At 56.6% G+C, this 14,266-nt stretch overlaps 4 protein-coding genes across 4 annotated transcripts; 1 reads left to right on the top strand and 3 right to left on the bottom strand.

The window, feature by feature from the left end:
* Positions 1-6,847: 6,847 nt before the first annotated feature.
* DCS_04180 (adaptor protein complex AP-2, medium chain) lies at positions 6,848-8,852 on the bottom strand (the record flags this gene model as incomplete). The annotated part of the gene is made up of 3 exons (XM_040801492.1): positions 6,848-7,239; positions 7,434-8,387; positions 8,516-8,852. The coding sequence occupies 3 exons, from the start codon at positions 8,850-8,852 to the stop codon at positions 6,848-6,850; spliced, it is 1,683 nt and encodes a 560-aa protein (XP_040656525.1).
* An 862-nt stretch (positions 8,853-9,714) lies between these two features.
* Positions 9,715-11,205, top strand: DCS_04181 (phospholipase D; the record flags this gene model as incomplete). Its single annotated transcript, XM_040801493.1, has 1 exon — positions 9,715-11,205. One exon carries the CDS (start codon positions 9,715-9,717, stop codon positions 11,203-11,205), a length of 1,491 nt encoding a protein of 496 aa, XP_040656526.1.
* A 41-nt stretch (positions 11,206-11,246) lies between these two features.
* DCS_04182 (DSBA oxidoreductase) lies at positions 11,247-11,924 on the bottom strand (the record flags this gene model as incomplete). The annotated part of the gene is made up of 1 exon (XM_040801494.1): positions 11,247-11,924. The coding sequence occupies one exon, from the start codon at positions 11,922-11,924 to the stop codon at positions 11,247-11,249; it is 678 nt and encodes a 225-aa protein (XP_040656527.1).
* Positions 11,925-12,696: 772 nt separating this feature from the next.
* DCS_04183 (uncharacterized protein) lies at positions 12,697-13,308 on the bottom strand (the record flags this gene model as incomplete). Its single annotated transcript, XM_040801495.1, has 1 exon — positions 12,697-13,308. One exon carries the CDS (start codon positions 13,306-13,308, stop codon positions 12,697-12,699), a length of 612 nt encoding a protein of 203 aa, XP_040656528.1.
* Positions 13,309-14,266: the final 958 nt, after the last annotated feature.

Raw genomic sequence — 14,266 nt, forward strand, 5'->3', positions numbered from 1 at the left:
GCGAGGGAAGGGGCGCCAGCTCGGGGTCGGTATCAGTCAAACCTGACTTTCCCACCTCGCTCAGGCATCTCCAGACTCACGCCAGCACAAGCGCATCGGCACTTCCCTGAGCCTATCGTCCTCAACGTTCCTCCAGCGTGAGGGGGAGGAGGATACACATGGCGGCCTTGACTCGCTCTGCAGTACAAGTACAGAGTACCCCGGATACGACATCGCCGACGAGTCTCGCAGCAATCGCCGCCATCGCTTTTGACTCTTCGCCTCGATGCCCATCTTCACCGTTGTCCCACCGCCACAACGACCACACGAACTGCATGGACAAGGACGGCGGACGAGGGCGGGTTACGGTGCGGCCTACGAGCGCGTTCCGCCCGTACGGCATCTCGTACCTGCTCGTACATGCACCAGGATTCCCACTTGGGCTCATCCCGAGCATGTTTTTGAATGCTAGCACCTGCGTCAACGAAATCGGCCGCAGGGGGCACGTCCGGACCACGTATGCGGTGGCATCGTGCAGACTTGGTGGAGCAGTGCCATGTGCGACCGTGCATCACCAGCGCAGCCCTGAGGCATCACCCCTGCCCCGTTCCCCATCAGCACTAAGCCCAGCAGGTAGTGATGAGGCAGAACCGACCTTGTCAATACCGGCCCTGCATCCGCGCCCCCTACGTCCGCGCCCCGCTGGGACCATCCGACAATTGATTCGCCACTGACGATCCGTCGGCATAAAAAAATCAGTGCGAAACACGCGATCGATGCTTTGTTCGGACCCCTGCGTTGCGTTGCGAGGTATGAATGTCCATGGCACTGCTCTGGTGAGCATGAGATGGGCTCATGGTCTGGCATCACGTACTCGGTACGGAGTACAGCTGGATAGCTAGCTATGCAACGCCTCCCGCCCCTCTGTCCGTGCCAACTAACCTCTCCGCCGCGGCGTCTACGTTCGTTGCCGATGAGACATGGCCCGCCGGCGAGTCAGCCGTCCCCGCGCTCCCTCCCCCTTTGCCTGGAATGCAGGCCACCAGGTCGGCGAGCCAGCAATCGGAGTTCAGAGCTCGGAGCTCTGGAGGAGTCTCAGCCCGCCGCAGCACAATCACATTCTCGCACACGTGGCTCGCCAAGCTGAATTCCGATGGGCCAGCCGACGGAATCGCTGCTGCTGCTGCCTCGCAGCCGTGACACCGTGCTCGGTAATATTGCAAAACAACACCAGTGAACGATTCCCTCACTCGATGTGGCGAGCATCAAGTGACAAATCAACCAGACTGGTCGGCTGTGCGCAAGAGAAATATTCCGGCCGAGACACGCCTCCCGCCTCACCTTGTTGGCCAACAGCCTGGCCACTCTGTGACGGCCCCGACCAGGGGATCGTCCCCCAGCAGGCCGTGGCTGCGACTATTTTTGGTGCCTGGCTCCTGCTAGCCGCATCCGTCCGGTTCGGACGATGAAATCAGCCGTGTACAATAATAATACGGAGTACGGCGAACCAAGTGTTGGTTTCTGTCGCATGTCGTACACGTACCCGGAGCATGCGCCGTCCTTCACTCGCTCGCTCTCTCTACTCCGTACGGTAGATTGTTTCCACTCGCCCATCCGTCGATACGTCTCCGCATGGCCATCTATCCCACAAACTATGAAGGTTGCACGGCCCCTCAACAAGGTTTATCGTACATGCGTACACGTACGAGTCTGGGGCACTATTGCACAATCGTTGTTCCTGAGTTGCCTTTCAGGCCTCGATTCTACCGTACCGCGATGCCCTTCCTCCTCAGTCCGCCGCTACCTTTCCTTGCACTGCTGACTTGTTAGCAAACCAAGAGAAAGTATCATTGGACAACCGCGAACACTCACAACTTTGGAAGCAGTCTTCGCAGCAGCCGTGGTCGCATGTCCTCTCTTTCCGCTCATCCTTCTCCGAGGACCTGTTCGTCTCTGACCGCTGCACCTTCTGCACACACCAGCCGGTCGTGTTCGGGCCTTGTCTACACTGGCAGCAGACCCACCGTCCACCCTTGGCCTTGAAAGCACAGTTTTGCAATGGGCAGTCACTTCTGCCATGTCGTGTTTGCCCAATGTCCGCGTCGTTGCAGCTGTTCCTACGTCCAGAGGTCGCGTCGTATTTCGCGTGCCGGCAATAGAACCATCTGATTGACGTGTGCCCACACACATGTTCCCGCGGCTCTCCTCTGCACATGGTTCGCACGGGGCGGGTGGGTAGTATGTCGTGACGTTTCTCACCAGCAGGTGCTTCTCCCTTCTGCAGAGCATGCATAGGCCAACGTCGACGGGAGTTTTGCGGCCGAGGAAACCGTCTTGATAATGGGCCTCGGCGAGCAGCGCATCGCCTTTTATGTTCTGGTCGAGGAGACCAACCGGTGATTCACAACATGAGAACTCGCTTTTGTGCCCGCAGCCTTTTGACTGGCTCGCCATCGAGTGAGAGCCGTGCTCTGCTATTTACTTTCCTCTCTGACGGATTTATAGCCGAAATGATTCATTCGCGAATCCCGGACTGCCATGATATATGCCCAATCGGAGGAACAAGCAACTTGCCGCACCCGATACCCACAACCACGGCACCGGTGCGGTAGACTGGATCACACGGGAGCTTGGGACTGCTTCTCGATGTCTCGGGGGGAATCACGGTAGTGGATTTCAATGGCCAGACGACTCATTGGACGAGACAGAACTGGGCGATGCCCCTCTACTGATCTGTGGCCGAGGTCGTTGTGGGTGTGTCGAATCTCGCAGGGCGGCCATCTTGGCGATCGCTTGAGAAAAGCTCGACTGCCGAACGATGAAGCCGACCGAGAGACTTGCGAGACATGCACTGTTTTCGATACTGCAGCTCGCCGATACGTCTCGACGCCCAGATGCAAGGCGGGCCACTCTGTGACGAGAACAGTAATGTGTCGCACACGCGCCGAAAAGTCGACGCCTGTCATGCCGGATCAGGGCCCTACCAGTCGTTGGGACCTGGACAGTGTGCACTTTGCAATGCCGTCTCAATGTGGAGGCAGCGTTCTATGCTTATTTAATGGCCTGGTTCGATCATATACATGACTGGAGCATTCATCAACACGGTCGGAGGCGATGGAAGTGCGTGTAGGTGCAATTTTTTATCCTCGACTTTTGCCGCCAGTGTTTTGTTCGTTTGTCCAACGTTTCCCTGCAGGCCTGCAGGGCATGTTACCTACCATATCCGAAATTCTGGATCTGGTCCACCGACCCTGTCTCAAGACATTCGAAGATTCTCATATCCATTACTCCCTATCCAACGTGCATGATGCAGCTTCTCGAGCCGGGAGATTGCCAGTTTCATGTCTTGTCTGCCCCAGCATTTCAGTGACCTGGCAACCATTGCGTCGCACGCAGAAGGCAACATAAAATTTAGGATCAAACATGATACTGCTTCAAGGACAGGACAAAATTTCCCCTATGACTCTATTCCAACGGATGGGGGTCTGGAGCGACTTATCATTCTGGCAGCTCGTCGGATCAAAAGCCTAGGCTGTGCCTTTCACCATGACAGCAGGGGATGTAGTCAACCGCCCTCCCGTATGAAGCCATAGCTTTGCATCCGCCAGCTCCCTCGCGGACAGCCAGAGCAGCACATGTGTTGGCACTGAATCAACGTGCCCCCAACCGTCATCTCGCAGCCGCAGCGAGCCTTGGTGTTCATCACTTTCCCACACTCGCAGCAATTCCACCGACCGTCGCGTTGCCAATAAGGACAGTTTGGTAGCAGCGGACACGACGGCGACCCGGTTCTTGACGCGGGTCCCTCATGCTCGATGGGTTCGTATTTGTACTTTTTGCAAGCAGACGCGGGTCGTCCGTCGGATGCTGGATTCTTGGAGCAGCGATCGCACGACTTGATGTTGTGCCCGCAAGCGAGGATGATGCATCTGTCGGTACACATGATTTTTGCTTGCTCGACGATAGGGAAGTTCGGGGTCGACAATGAAGGCTCACACAGCAGGATTGTGGCAGATGTGGAGCTACCTATCCCGTTCTGGACTCCCGCTGATCGATGGAGGATGTGTTGAGCACAAGTGTAGTGAGTAGGGCGAGGTTTGGTCTGGTCGTGTACTGTCTTGACTCTCTTGCTTTGTTTTGTTCTGCTAAGACCTTGAAGCGTCCCCGATCGACGGCTGCCCTATTTATACCCTTACGGCATCGAGGCCTCCTCCGAGTTGGTCACACAGCACAACTCGCGTGTCTCTCGCGTTTTGGCGGACTGAATACCGGCCTCTGGTTGACGCACGGCGCTGGATACGCCTCGATTTCAGAGAGCAGACGGCAGCATGATGAGCGAGTCCGTCACGATCAGGGCTCCAGCACCTGTCGAAGTACTGGACAAGACAGTAGCCAATCTCGGCTGTGACGCGGTATTATTGGCATCGACACGTGGCAGCCTTGATTTTTTCGCCTGGTATTCCGCCTCAGTATCCCTCCCCCGCTTCCTTCTCTTCAGGAGACCGCCGTTTCAGTGATCGGCACGAGGGAGTGAAGCAAGGTGGGAGCTTTGGGATGTCGCTCGGGGTTGTCGGCCTGGGTGATGCGTGCCCGAGGATGACTTTTGAGCACCGTGGCCAGGCGGCTTGGGGTGCGTCGCCATCCGGCAGGGCTGAGCCACGCTGGGCCGCAGATTTCGTAGGGATGCCGCAGCTGAAAGAACTTGGTAATGCGACAGCAAGTCTGGGGGGGGGGTTAAGACAGGCGAGGAGGTATGGTGATGAATATCGCCTCCCTCCCTGTCGGACTAGATGAAACCTCCCCCATGCCATGATGCAGTCGTGGTTAGTTGTACACATCACAATAACATCCATTCTTATATCTTCAGGCCGCCTGTTTTCAAATCCCCGTGCCAGCCTACGACAGCATGGTAGCAGATTGTGTCGGGACATCCAACCGTTGGGTTCGTGCTTGCGCTATACACGTTCCCGCCTCGCTTTAACTTACAGCACACCCGCCTCTCGCCGAGGTCCCCAGACCAGCAAATCCCTCCACTACGTTTATGGCTCGCAACGCATGGGCCCAACTCGGCGGTTGTGAATCGTGAGAGCAATGGACACCGGGTCCCGTCGCTGACGCCGCTGGCGGTCCACAACAGGGCATTGGTGCAAGGAGCCACGGGCAGGTTCTTCATCGCGTTGACGGCAGAACCCGGACACGGACAGTATGGGTAGCCATTCGTAAAAAAAAAGGAGGGCCGAGGACAAGGGGGGCTGTGATGGTAATGAACCGTCGAGCAGATGCACATCTTAATGGAACCATTTTCCTTCTTCTCGCTTCTCGCTTGCTTCTCCCGTATCAGAAGGATGAGAATAGTTCAGCAGCCAATAATGGACAGGTCGGTGTGCACAAGGCTTGGCAGCGCTGAAGGTTGGTGATCACTCAGGTGAGGCGGCTGACTGATTCGGGCATTGGTGATGACGACAGGTTCCGCAGAGGATGTACTGTATGTCTCGGCGAGTTGCATGACCAAAAGTATCTGGCCAGGTGAGGCTGAGAATGGTAAATGCAAACCGAAAGGGCTCGGGGCACTAGGGGCAGAACTTTTTAATAATCGGTTCGGCTGTGTTGGCAATCGTCGCCAGAGTAGGCAGGGGTGAGTTGACTACCCTGGTATTCAGCGTAGAAAACTAGGCTTTGGGTTGGCACGCAGATGGCGAGCGGCCGCAGGATTTCTTGTTTCAGGACCCAGCGGTGACATAGGATATGCCGTCCCTAATACCGGACGGTTGCTTGTAGATTCCTTGACAAGGACACTGCGGTCACCCGGTTTTAGCAATGATAGTGATTATATGTTTCCGCCTAGGGTAACGAGGCCTTCGCGTTGTTATCTACTGGAGCGCGAGAAGTAGTAATTCGACACTCTGGGAGATGAGCCCAGCCCGTGAGATGGATGTGGTGATTCTGTTGATCAATCAAAGATTTGCACATCGAAATCTTTTTTTCGTTCTGCGGTCTGATCGCATCTGAAGGCGAGTATGCACTTGCTCTCATAGCCATTGTCCTGACAGTATTCTGTGTAATTGAAGAAGCCAAAGATAGCGCGCCGGAACAAGGCATTTTGACATGTTCCTAAATATCATGCCATAAAATCGCGGGACGCAAGCGACCAAGTGAAAGTCAACATAATCTCGCTGAGGAGAAAGAACAGGCCAGATCTCGTATCGCCACCCCCGAAGGAAGTTTCAGTCGCTCGGGGTTTGTGGCAGGCATGGGAAAGAGAGACACTGTATAACATTGTCCTTGCGAATCAGGAAGGACTCTGGTTTCTGGGGATTCGCCCGCCACGACGATATCACGAATCTTGCAATCCCACACAGAGCAGCTCGCGGCAGAACTGATACAGCTTCTCTTCCCAGTGGCATTGCGCAGGACTTCAAGAAAACAGGACAAGTCTTGGCATGCGGACTTTTTTTTTAGGCTGCATCGAGGAATGAGAAGTGTCCGGCCACGCGACAGGAGGCATTTTCGGTCAGACTGCATGTCAAGCTGGAAGTGAGATCGGCCGGTGCAAAGAAGCATGGCCTGGTGATGTGCATTGGTGGAATTTGGACAACACCCTTCCTCACCGACATGGCTTCTATCCACTGTCCAGAGTTATTTTATTGGCCCCGCGCCAGATGATGCCGTTTGCGATTCTAGAAGGTTCATTTAACTCTGCACAGCGGGTTGCAGCATTCTGTTGAAAGGCCTTACGATGGTGCTCTCATTTTGGCACCATTCAAGTAGCCTTCAGCGGCAGCTATCGGGCCACCAAGACGCCAGATCTGCGACCAAAGTGACAGGGAGAAACACTGCACCCAGCTGATATCGGGAGAGTTGAGCCCATCTAGCCAAGCACAATCAAGTCGGTACGCAAGTTTGCAAACCAGGGCTGGGGGGTAATTTCCGATGTCCAACGCTCGTCGCATAACCATCGCCACTCTGCGTACATGACATCGACGGCGAGATGCGTCATGCTGTGACAATGGTGCGGTGTTGTGTGTGGTGCGTCGCGCAGGAGTCTGGGGCAGTGCATGTTGACGAGATTCTGCCCAGTGGCACCAGGTAGTGTCGAACCGAGTGGGAGGCCGAGAAGGGCGGCATCACCATCGCAAGTCGAATCGAACGGCCGATGGACGGGGCAAGAGGAGGGAGGGACGACTCGGGCCCAAGGATGAGCACAGGTAAACATGGTGATGCAAAGGAATAGTCCGCATTGCTTGCGCCAGGTGGTTGGCACTTGAAACTTGAGTCGTGAAGAAAGGTCATGAAGAGCAGCACGCAGTTGGTGAAGATTTTACCGGCCCAGATACTCCCAAACGCCATTCAATGCACTCGTGATGGGATCATGTCAAAACCTAACTTCTCGTCAGCAAAAAAGGCGCCATCTGGACAACAGTAACGATGAGTGACTTGCCTTATCTCGTACGAACCGGCCCTCGTCATGTAACGAACCCACTTGACACTCGAATAATTGCTCTTCTCAAACACCTTGAGGTACCGCACCAGCAAGCCAGAGCTCGTAAACATGAGCAGACTAAAGTTCATGCTCAGAGGCGGTCGACTCCAGGCTCGCTGGTTGGTCATGCTCGTGAGCAGAGCCTCGGCGCTGAGAACGTACTCGCTCTGGCCGGTGAACCTGCCAATCTTCCAGACGATGTTGTTCTCGCTCGGTTCATACTTGGCCTTGCCCTGGGTGCAGCGCTCGATAATCTTGGCCGTGTTGAGGGGCGTCGGTATCTTGACGATGACGTTGGTGGCAAAGAGTTTGGAACCGAAGTTGGCCTTGACGCCGATGCTGTACTCGACCTTGGTGCGACCAACCTCGTTGACGATGGCGTGAACCTTGAAGGGGAGGTTGACGTTTTCGGTGGAGCGGTAGCGCATGAGCTCGAACTCGCCGTCGGGGGGCACGAAGCTGATGATCCTGTCCGTGTCGAACTTGCCCAGCTTGACGCACTGGTGGAACTGGCAGTCCTCGAGGGTGACGCTGCCGGCGGCGGCCTTGGTCGCCTTGGAGCCGGTGCGGTTGCCGCTGGGATAGCTCTGGAGCCCATCGTTGTCGAGCAGCAGGCGGTCGTTGAGGCCGAACTTGCACTCGGGCGTGCCGGACAGATAGGCGCGCATAACGATCTGGCCGGTCACGTCGGCTCGCAGGACGGCGCCGGTGGCGGACATGAGGAGGTTGACGTCCTCGATGACGTCGACAAAGGCCTCGTTCTTTCGGTATCGGACGTCGGCCTTTCGCCAGGAGAGGGCACCGGTAGCCTGCATGGTGATCTTGGACGTGTCCTCGGGACGAACCTCGGACTTGACGCCCTCGGTGGTTATGTACATCTTGAGCGTGTCGGTCTCGGTGTTTTGGGGATAGCCAAAGTCGATGATTTCTATCATCGGATCAGTCAGCATCGCATCACTTTACTCTCATTTCCCCCGCAGCATCGAACGGTGCATGCCCAGTCGTGTGCGGGGACGAACAAAGGGAGGGGGAGGGGGGGTAGAAGGAGGATAATACCATCGAGAAGTTCGTAGACGAGGACAAAGTTGTTCTTGACGGCCTCCTCGTCGAACTTGCCAAAGTAGCCCTTGCCGAGCTGGATGAGGCGGTAGAGGAACTCGAAGACGAGGGCGGCATTGGCATTGCTCTTGGTGATGGCGACGAGGTAGATGTTCTCGTGTTTGACGTGGCTAAAGGTGGTGCTGCCGAGCGTCAGGATCGGCGACCGGACTTGTGCGTTGGAGATGACTTGGATGCGAAAGACGTCGGCGAGGCGGGGACGGCAGTCGTTGCGAAAGGCGCGGAAGATGAGGTTCTCGCCCTTTTGATTGAAAATGAGGACGCCTGAGATCATCGCGACGGCTGTAGGGGGGGAGGAGGAGGGGGGGCGAGTCACTGGTGAAGGTCGAAGTTGACGTTGGAGGATCCGATGCTGAACCAGCTCATTTGATCTGGGGGGGGGGGGGGGGTTCTGCCGCAGAGCTCACAGGCGGTGAGCGCTGCTGTTAAAGCGGGAGGGAGGGTAAATACAGCACACTGCAGCCAGCACTATGTTTAGGTGGGAGGCGGCAAGGACTTTAGTTGGTGGTAATTGCGCCAAGGTACCACGAATACCTGTATTTATTGCACCTACAGTAATTAATACCTACTTGTACAACTACAGTAAATGTACATATATGTACATGTACTGTACGGCCTACTAGTAAGTACTGTAGAGGTTATCATCGGGCCCTGGCTCCCTGTATTGACTCTGCAACAGCACCACTCCCCACGACAAGGTTCGCGTTGTAGAGTATGCACGAATATAAAACATTAATATATGTTAAAACACATAATATATATATAATATCATGCATATGTATATGTTATTACATGGAGTATCATAACATGGAGTATCATAACATGTACATCTTTATACACAATCGGGGCCGATTTACTCGCGCGGCAGAGGCCAATTCCTCCCATGGCACATCGCGGGACAGGACTCGCTCGTCATGGTAAGTGGCGGGATTTCCTAAGACGCTACTACTACCATGGTAATAATAGTACCATGTCACTGCTGTACAAGTATTATAGTGAGCCTATTCATGTACTGGTACTTACAGATTACAAGTACTCCATACCAGTGTTTTTGTCACTTGATATTCCAACCTGCAACCTTCGGCCCCCCCCCCCCCCTTTCTCGCCTCGTGTCGGGAACAAATTTCACAGTTCCCATGTCAACACCAGTCGAATTCCCCGCCTCGTTCGTGAGACCGTGGCTCGAACTATTGCGGTCTCACCAAAGCGAACAGCAGCAGGACTTCCCCAACCGGCACGTCGCACATCCAGAGTCCCTCATCACCACGAGCATCCCGAAATCCCTTGACCTGGGCACCGGCCTCTCGATCTTCACCCGCGCCATCCTTCCGGCCATTCTGTCCGCCACCCACTCCGTTCACTTCGTCACCTGCTACTGGGCAGCTTCCCCCACGCTCGATGCGCTTCGGGAGACCCTTTGGCAGCTTGCCTCGTCGCGAAAGCACCGCACCGCCGGCGCGCCAAAGCTACGCATCACCATCGGTTTTTCTTCCAGTGGACTTCTGCAGAAGCTCTTTCACACCTCCTCCAGGGCCGGCCACATCTATCCGCCAGCCCAATGGCGCAAGCTGGGCCTTCCGGACGAAAGCTCGCTCCGGGACGGCGGCATCGAACTGACGGTCAAGAGTCTCTTCTTCACCCCTCTGAGCGTTATCCATCCCAAATACGTCATCGTCGACGAGGCAAGAGCCTTCGTCCCCAGCTGCAACGTAAGCTGGGAGCGCTGGTTCGAGGGCTGCATCGAGCTGGAGGGGGAGGCCGTGTCGACCATGCTGTCCTTGCACGCCGCCGTTTGGGAAATCGGGTCAAGATCAAGATCGTTGCCGAATGCCAACATCAATAACAACGCTGCGACCGGCGGCAACTTCCAAAGCAGGCATTCCGCAACGGAAGGAGACGGAGAGGTGTTGGAATCGATCACGAGCTGCACTGCCTTGTCCGATGGCCCCTACGGCCGTGGCTTGTCGACCACCCAGTCCATCAAGATTGCCTTTCCACACCCGGTCCCGACGATATTCCTGCCGTCATCGCACCACCGAAATCCCCGCTTCACTTTCTTTCCATTCTTGTCGCGGTCCAGGCCGCCCATGACGCCGCTCAACGGCGCGCTCCTTACCCTCTTCGCCAACGCGCAGAGTGACATTGCCATCCTGACGCCCAACATGACCTCCTGGCCTGTGCTCGACGCCCTCCTCGACGCCCTCGACCGGGGTGTCAACGTGCAGATTCGGACGAGCAAGAACATGATGTTGATCGAGCAGCTCATCACGGCCGGCACAACCACGTCGAGATGCCTCGGTCATCTTGTCAAGAAGTATCGACAGCGGCAGAGGCAGAGGCAGAGGTCGGATCTCGAGGCCCAGGCCGCGTCGCTGGGGAGGCTGGAGATATTGTACTACAAGCCCCTCGACGGTCGCGGCGACGAGCCGGTCTTTAGCCATTTCAAGATGACCTCGGTCGACCACGACTATCTCGTTCTCGGCTCCGGCAACATGGACAGGGCCAGCTGGTGGACGAGCCAGGAGCTGGGCGTGCTCCTGTACGTGCCCGGATTTGCCGCAAGCAAGATGTGCGACTCGGTCTTGAACATGCGCACGGAGCTTTACTTTACTTCGGCCGGCTACTGACGCCGACGGTTCGGCTTTCCATTCGGCTAGTGCAGCTAAATCTAGTCGCCTCCCTCTCCCGACGCCTTGATCTTCTCGAAAATTTCCACGAATGCCTCGGGCTCCCGAGCGCCGTTCAACCGGAAGCTGTCCTGGATCTGGTAATCCGGCACGCCCGAGACGCCGCTCAGCCTGGCCATCGCGGCGGCTTCGTCGACCTCTGGTCCGCCCGAGTCGCTCTCGACGATGGCGGTTTGAAAGACGTCGACCGGGATGCCGGCGGCCGTGGCGACCTCCTTGAGCGTTTCGTACTGGGTGATGTCCTTTTCGTTCTCGAAGTAGGCGGCAAACAAGCCGTCGACCGTTTTGAGCTCCACCTCCTCGCCGTATCTCTTGGCCAGGTGCACGAGACGATGCGAGTCGCGCGTGTTGCCGGTGCGCCCGCCGTACTTGAAGACGATGCCGACCTCGCGGCCAAACTGCGATAGCCGCTGCTGCATCATGGCGGTACGCTCGGGGCCGAACTTTTCATGGTAGAACTGCGTCTTGTCCTTGCTCGAGGCGGGGCCCTTTGGCCAGGTCGGGTTGAGCTGGAAGGGGGCATAGGTGACGGAGAAGGAGTCGGCGCGGTCGGGATATCTCTGCCTCCAGAGCTGCTGCGCGCGTTGGAGCTGTCGACGGCCGACGTAGCACCAGGGGCAGACAGTATCGGACGTGACGGTGATGCGAAAGGTGGTCATGCTGAAGGCCGACGAATCACGCCTCGCATCATCTGACCACTTGTTGGGCTTGCAATCGTCTACCCTGAGAGGCAAATAGTTGCAGGGGAGGAAGGGAAACGGATGGCCGAGGTGTTGGGGTCCGAAGGGGGGAGAACGTGGCAGCACATGATGGAAGCCGCCGCTTGGGGGTTGTGCATTATTAATCGTGCCGGCTTCCCATATGCGGGGCCGGAGACTCGGTAAAAATAAGTGGATCCCCGATGGTTGCCGAGCCGAAGGTTCGCAGTCGTTCGCCGTTGGCGCCGCTCGACCGGCCCGACGAGCACAACAACACTTCTGGTCTGTCCCGGCCCAGTACGATGCGACACGGTCCGGCACAAGCTGCCGTGGGAATTTAGGAGGCGGCAAAAAAGCAACCGACGGACACGAGATTCAAATCAACGTCCGCATGGGTATCGCAGGACCATGTACTCCTCTGTACAGCAGCACATCGACATGTCTGAACTGAAGCCGCCGATGAATGCAAATTGCTTGGTGGATTCCCATGATGAGATGGAGGCTACAATGTAGGTGGCCGCAAGGACGTACCAACTTTGATATCGACTTGCCTCGTCCGAAAATAAGAAGGTGAAGACAAAGAGCTGAGCGATAACAAACTCGCCATCATGAACGTTCATTCTTCATTCGTGGATGGGGAAACACTCAAGACAAGATGACGACGATTCATTCCTCATTCAACGATAGATGACAAAGCTGGACAAGAAGGTCGTGAGGATTCATTCCTCGTTCATCAAACACAGACGCCCGGACAATCGGCGCCCCCGCTCGCGGGATTGCAGTTGTCGCTCGGGTCGTCATAGCAAAACAGTCCCCGCGGACACTTCTTGCCCGTGATCCCACCGCAGGTCGCGAGCTTCTTCGGGAGGCAGATGCTCGACCCGGAGGGCGTCCTCGGGTCGGTCCGGCACTCGTAGTTGGGCCGGACGCACCTCGGCGCCCGAGGGTTGCTGCTGCCGCATTGCCGGTAGCGGTTGCGGTAGACGCATTTTCCGGTGCAGCGGCTGGGGATCCAGCACCTGGCAAAGTTTGGCTTGCAGGCTTGGTCGGTCGGGCACGGGTCCTGCCTGAAGCCGCAAGTGCGCGTTGCCGTCTGCACCGCCGTCTCCGAGTCCGTGGCCGAAGGGGACTCTGCCGGTGGTGTCGTGGCCGGTGTTGTCCCTGCCGGAGGCGTCCCGGCCGGTGTTGTCTCCGGCGGTGGTGTCTCCAGTGGTGGCGAGTGCATGTGCGACCCTGTTTCCGTCGTGAGTGAGCCCGTCTCCAACTCCGAGTCTCCCTCGGACTCTGCGAGGCTCAGGTTGGCGAAGCCGAGGGCGACGAGGGTGACGATGCGGCTGAACAACATGGTGCTTTGCTTATCTTCCTTCGACGTCTGGTGTTGGCATATACGGCAGGTACAAGATCGAGCTTGGATTATTTCATATCTAGGAGACTCGACGTGAGAGCTTGGACTCTTGCGAGCATGGGTGACTCGGCGCATCGAAATTGGACGATGGAGTGAAATTTATAGTCGTCCTGGGCCCCATGGCCCCTTGGGTGCCCTGAGTTGGCATCGCACCGTGTAACCGACCCGTCCGTTTCACACGACAGGAAGAAAGCATGTATCTAATGGGAACGAGGTCGATCAGTCGATTCTAGCCATGGATCCAATATTCGAGCCTCCATCCGTCGCGCAAAACTCACCAATCGCACGCTTTGCCTCCTCCATCGCAGTGTTTCGACGGCCATGCAGTGGGGTTTTCGGTGGACTGCCGCGTAAGACTCTAGCTGCTTGTCGGAATTGTTTTCGGGGGCGATCCTGTTTCTCTGGCGCCACAGGTGTAATAACGTTAACGGCCGGTCCCCATGTTGCGGATGCAGCGTCGATCGAGTTAAGTCTTGTTTCATCACGCGGGGGAGGCGCTGGAGGCGGGCGGCGAATGGAGACGGCACCAACCAAGAGCTCTTCCATTTGCTGTATCTGGAAATCTATCTGTCCATAGCAACGACGGCGGGTCGGAAAACTCCAGGAGGAGTTTCAGGGGCCATTATGTGGCTGCAAGCTTTACCATGGCAGCGTCCCAGCCTTGGGCAGTGTGGGTGTGTTTTCGGTGCAGGTACAGAGGCAGCATGTGCTGTCGGCTAATGGCCATCATGAACTGACTGACACGTGTGATTTGGATCCTGGCATCGGCGAGGTGGCCTCTGGGAAGTGTCACGACGGATACTTGGGATATGGAACCCTGGAATCTGGGAAGTGGCCTCTTGGGAGCGGCATCTGGGGAGCGGCATGACTGATGCTTGGAAGTTGGACCTTGGAATCT

Source organism: Drechmeria coniospora, chromosome 02 (genome assembly GCF_001625195.1).
Source record: "Drechmeria coniospora strain ARSEF 6962 chromosome 02, whole genome shotgun sequence".
Taxonomy (NCBI): domain Eukaryota; kingdom Fungi; phylum Ascomycota; class Sordariomycetes; order Hypocreales; family Ophiocordycipitaceae; genus Drechmeria; species Drechmeria coniospora.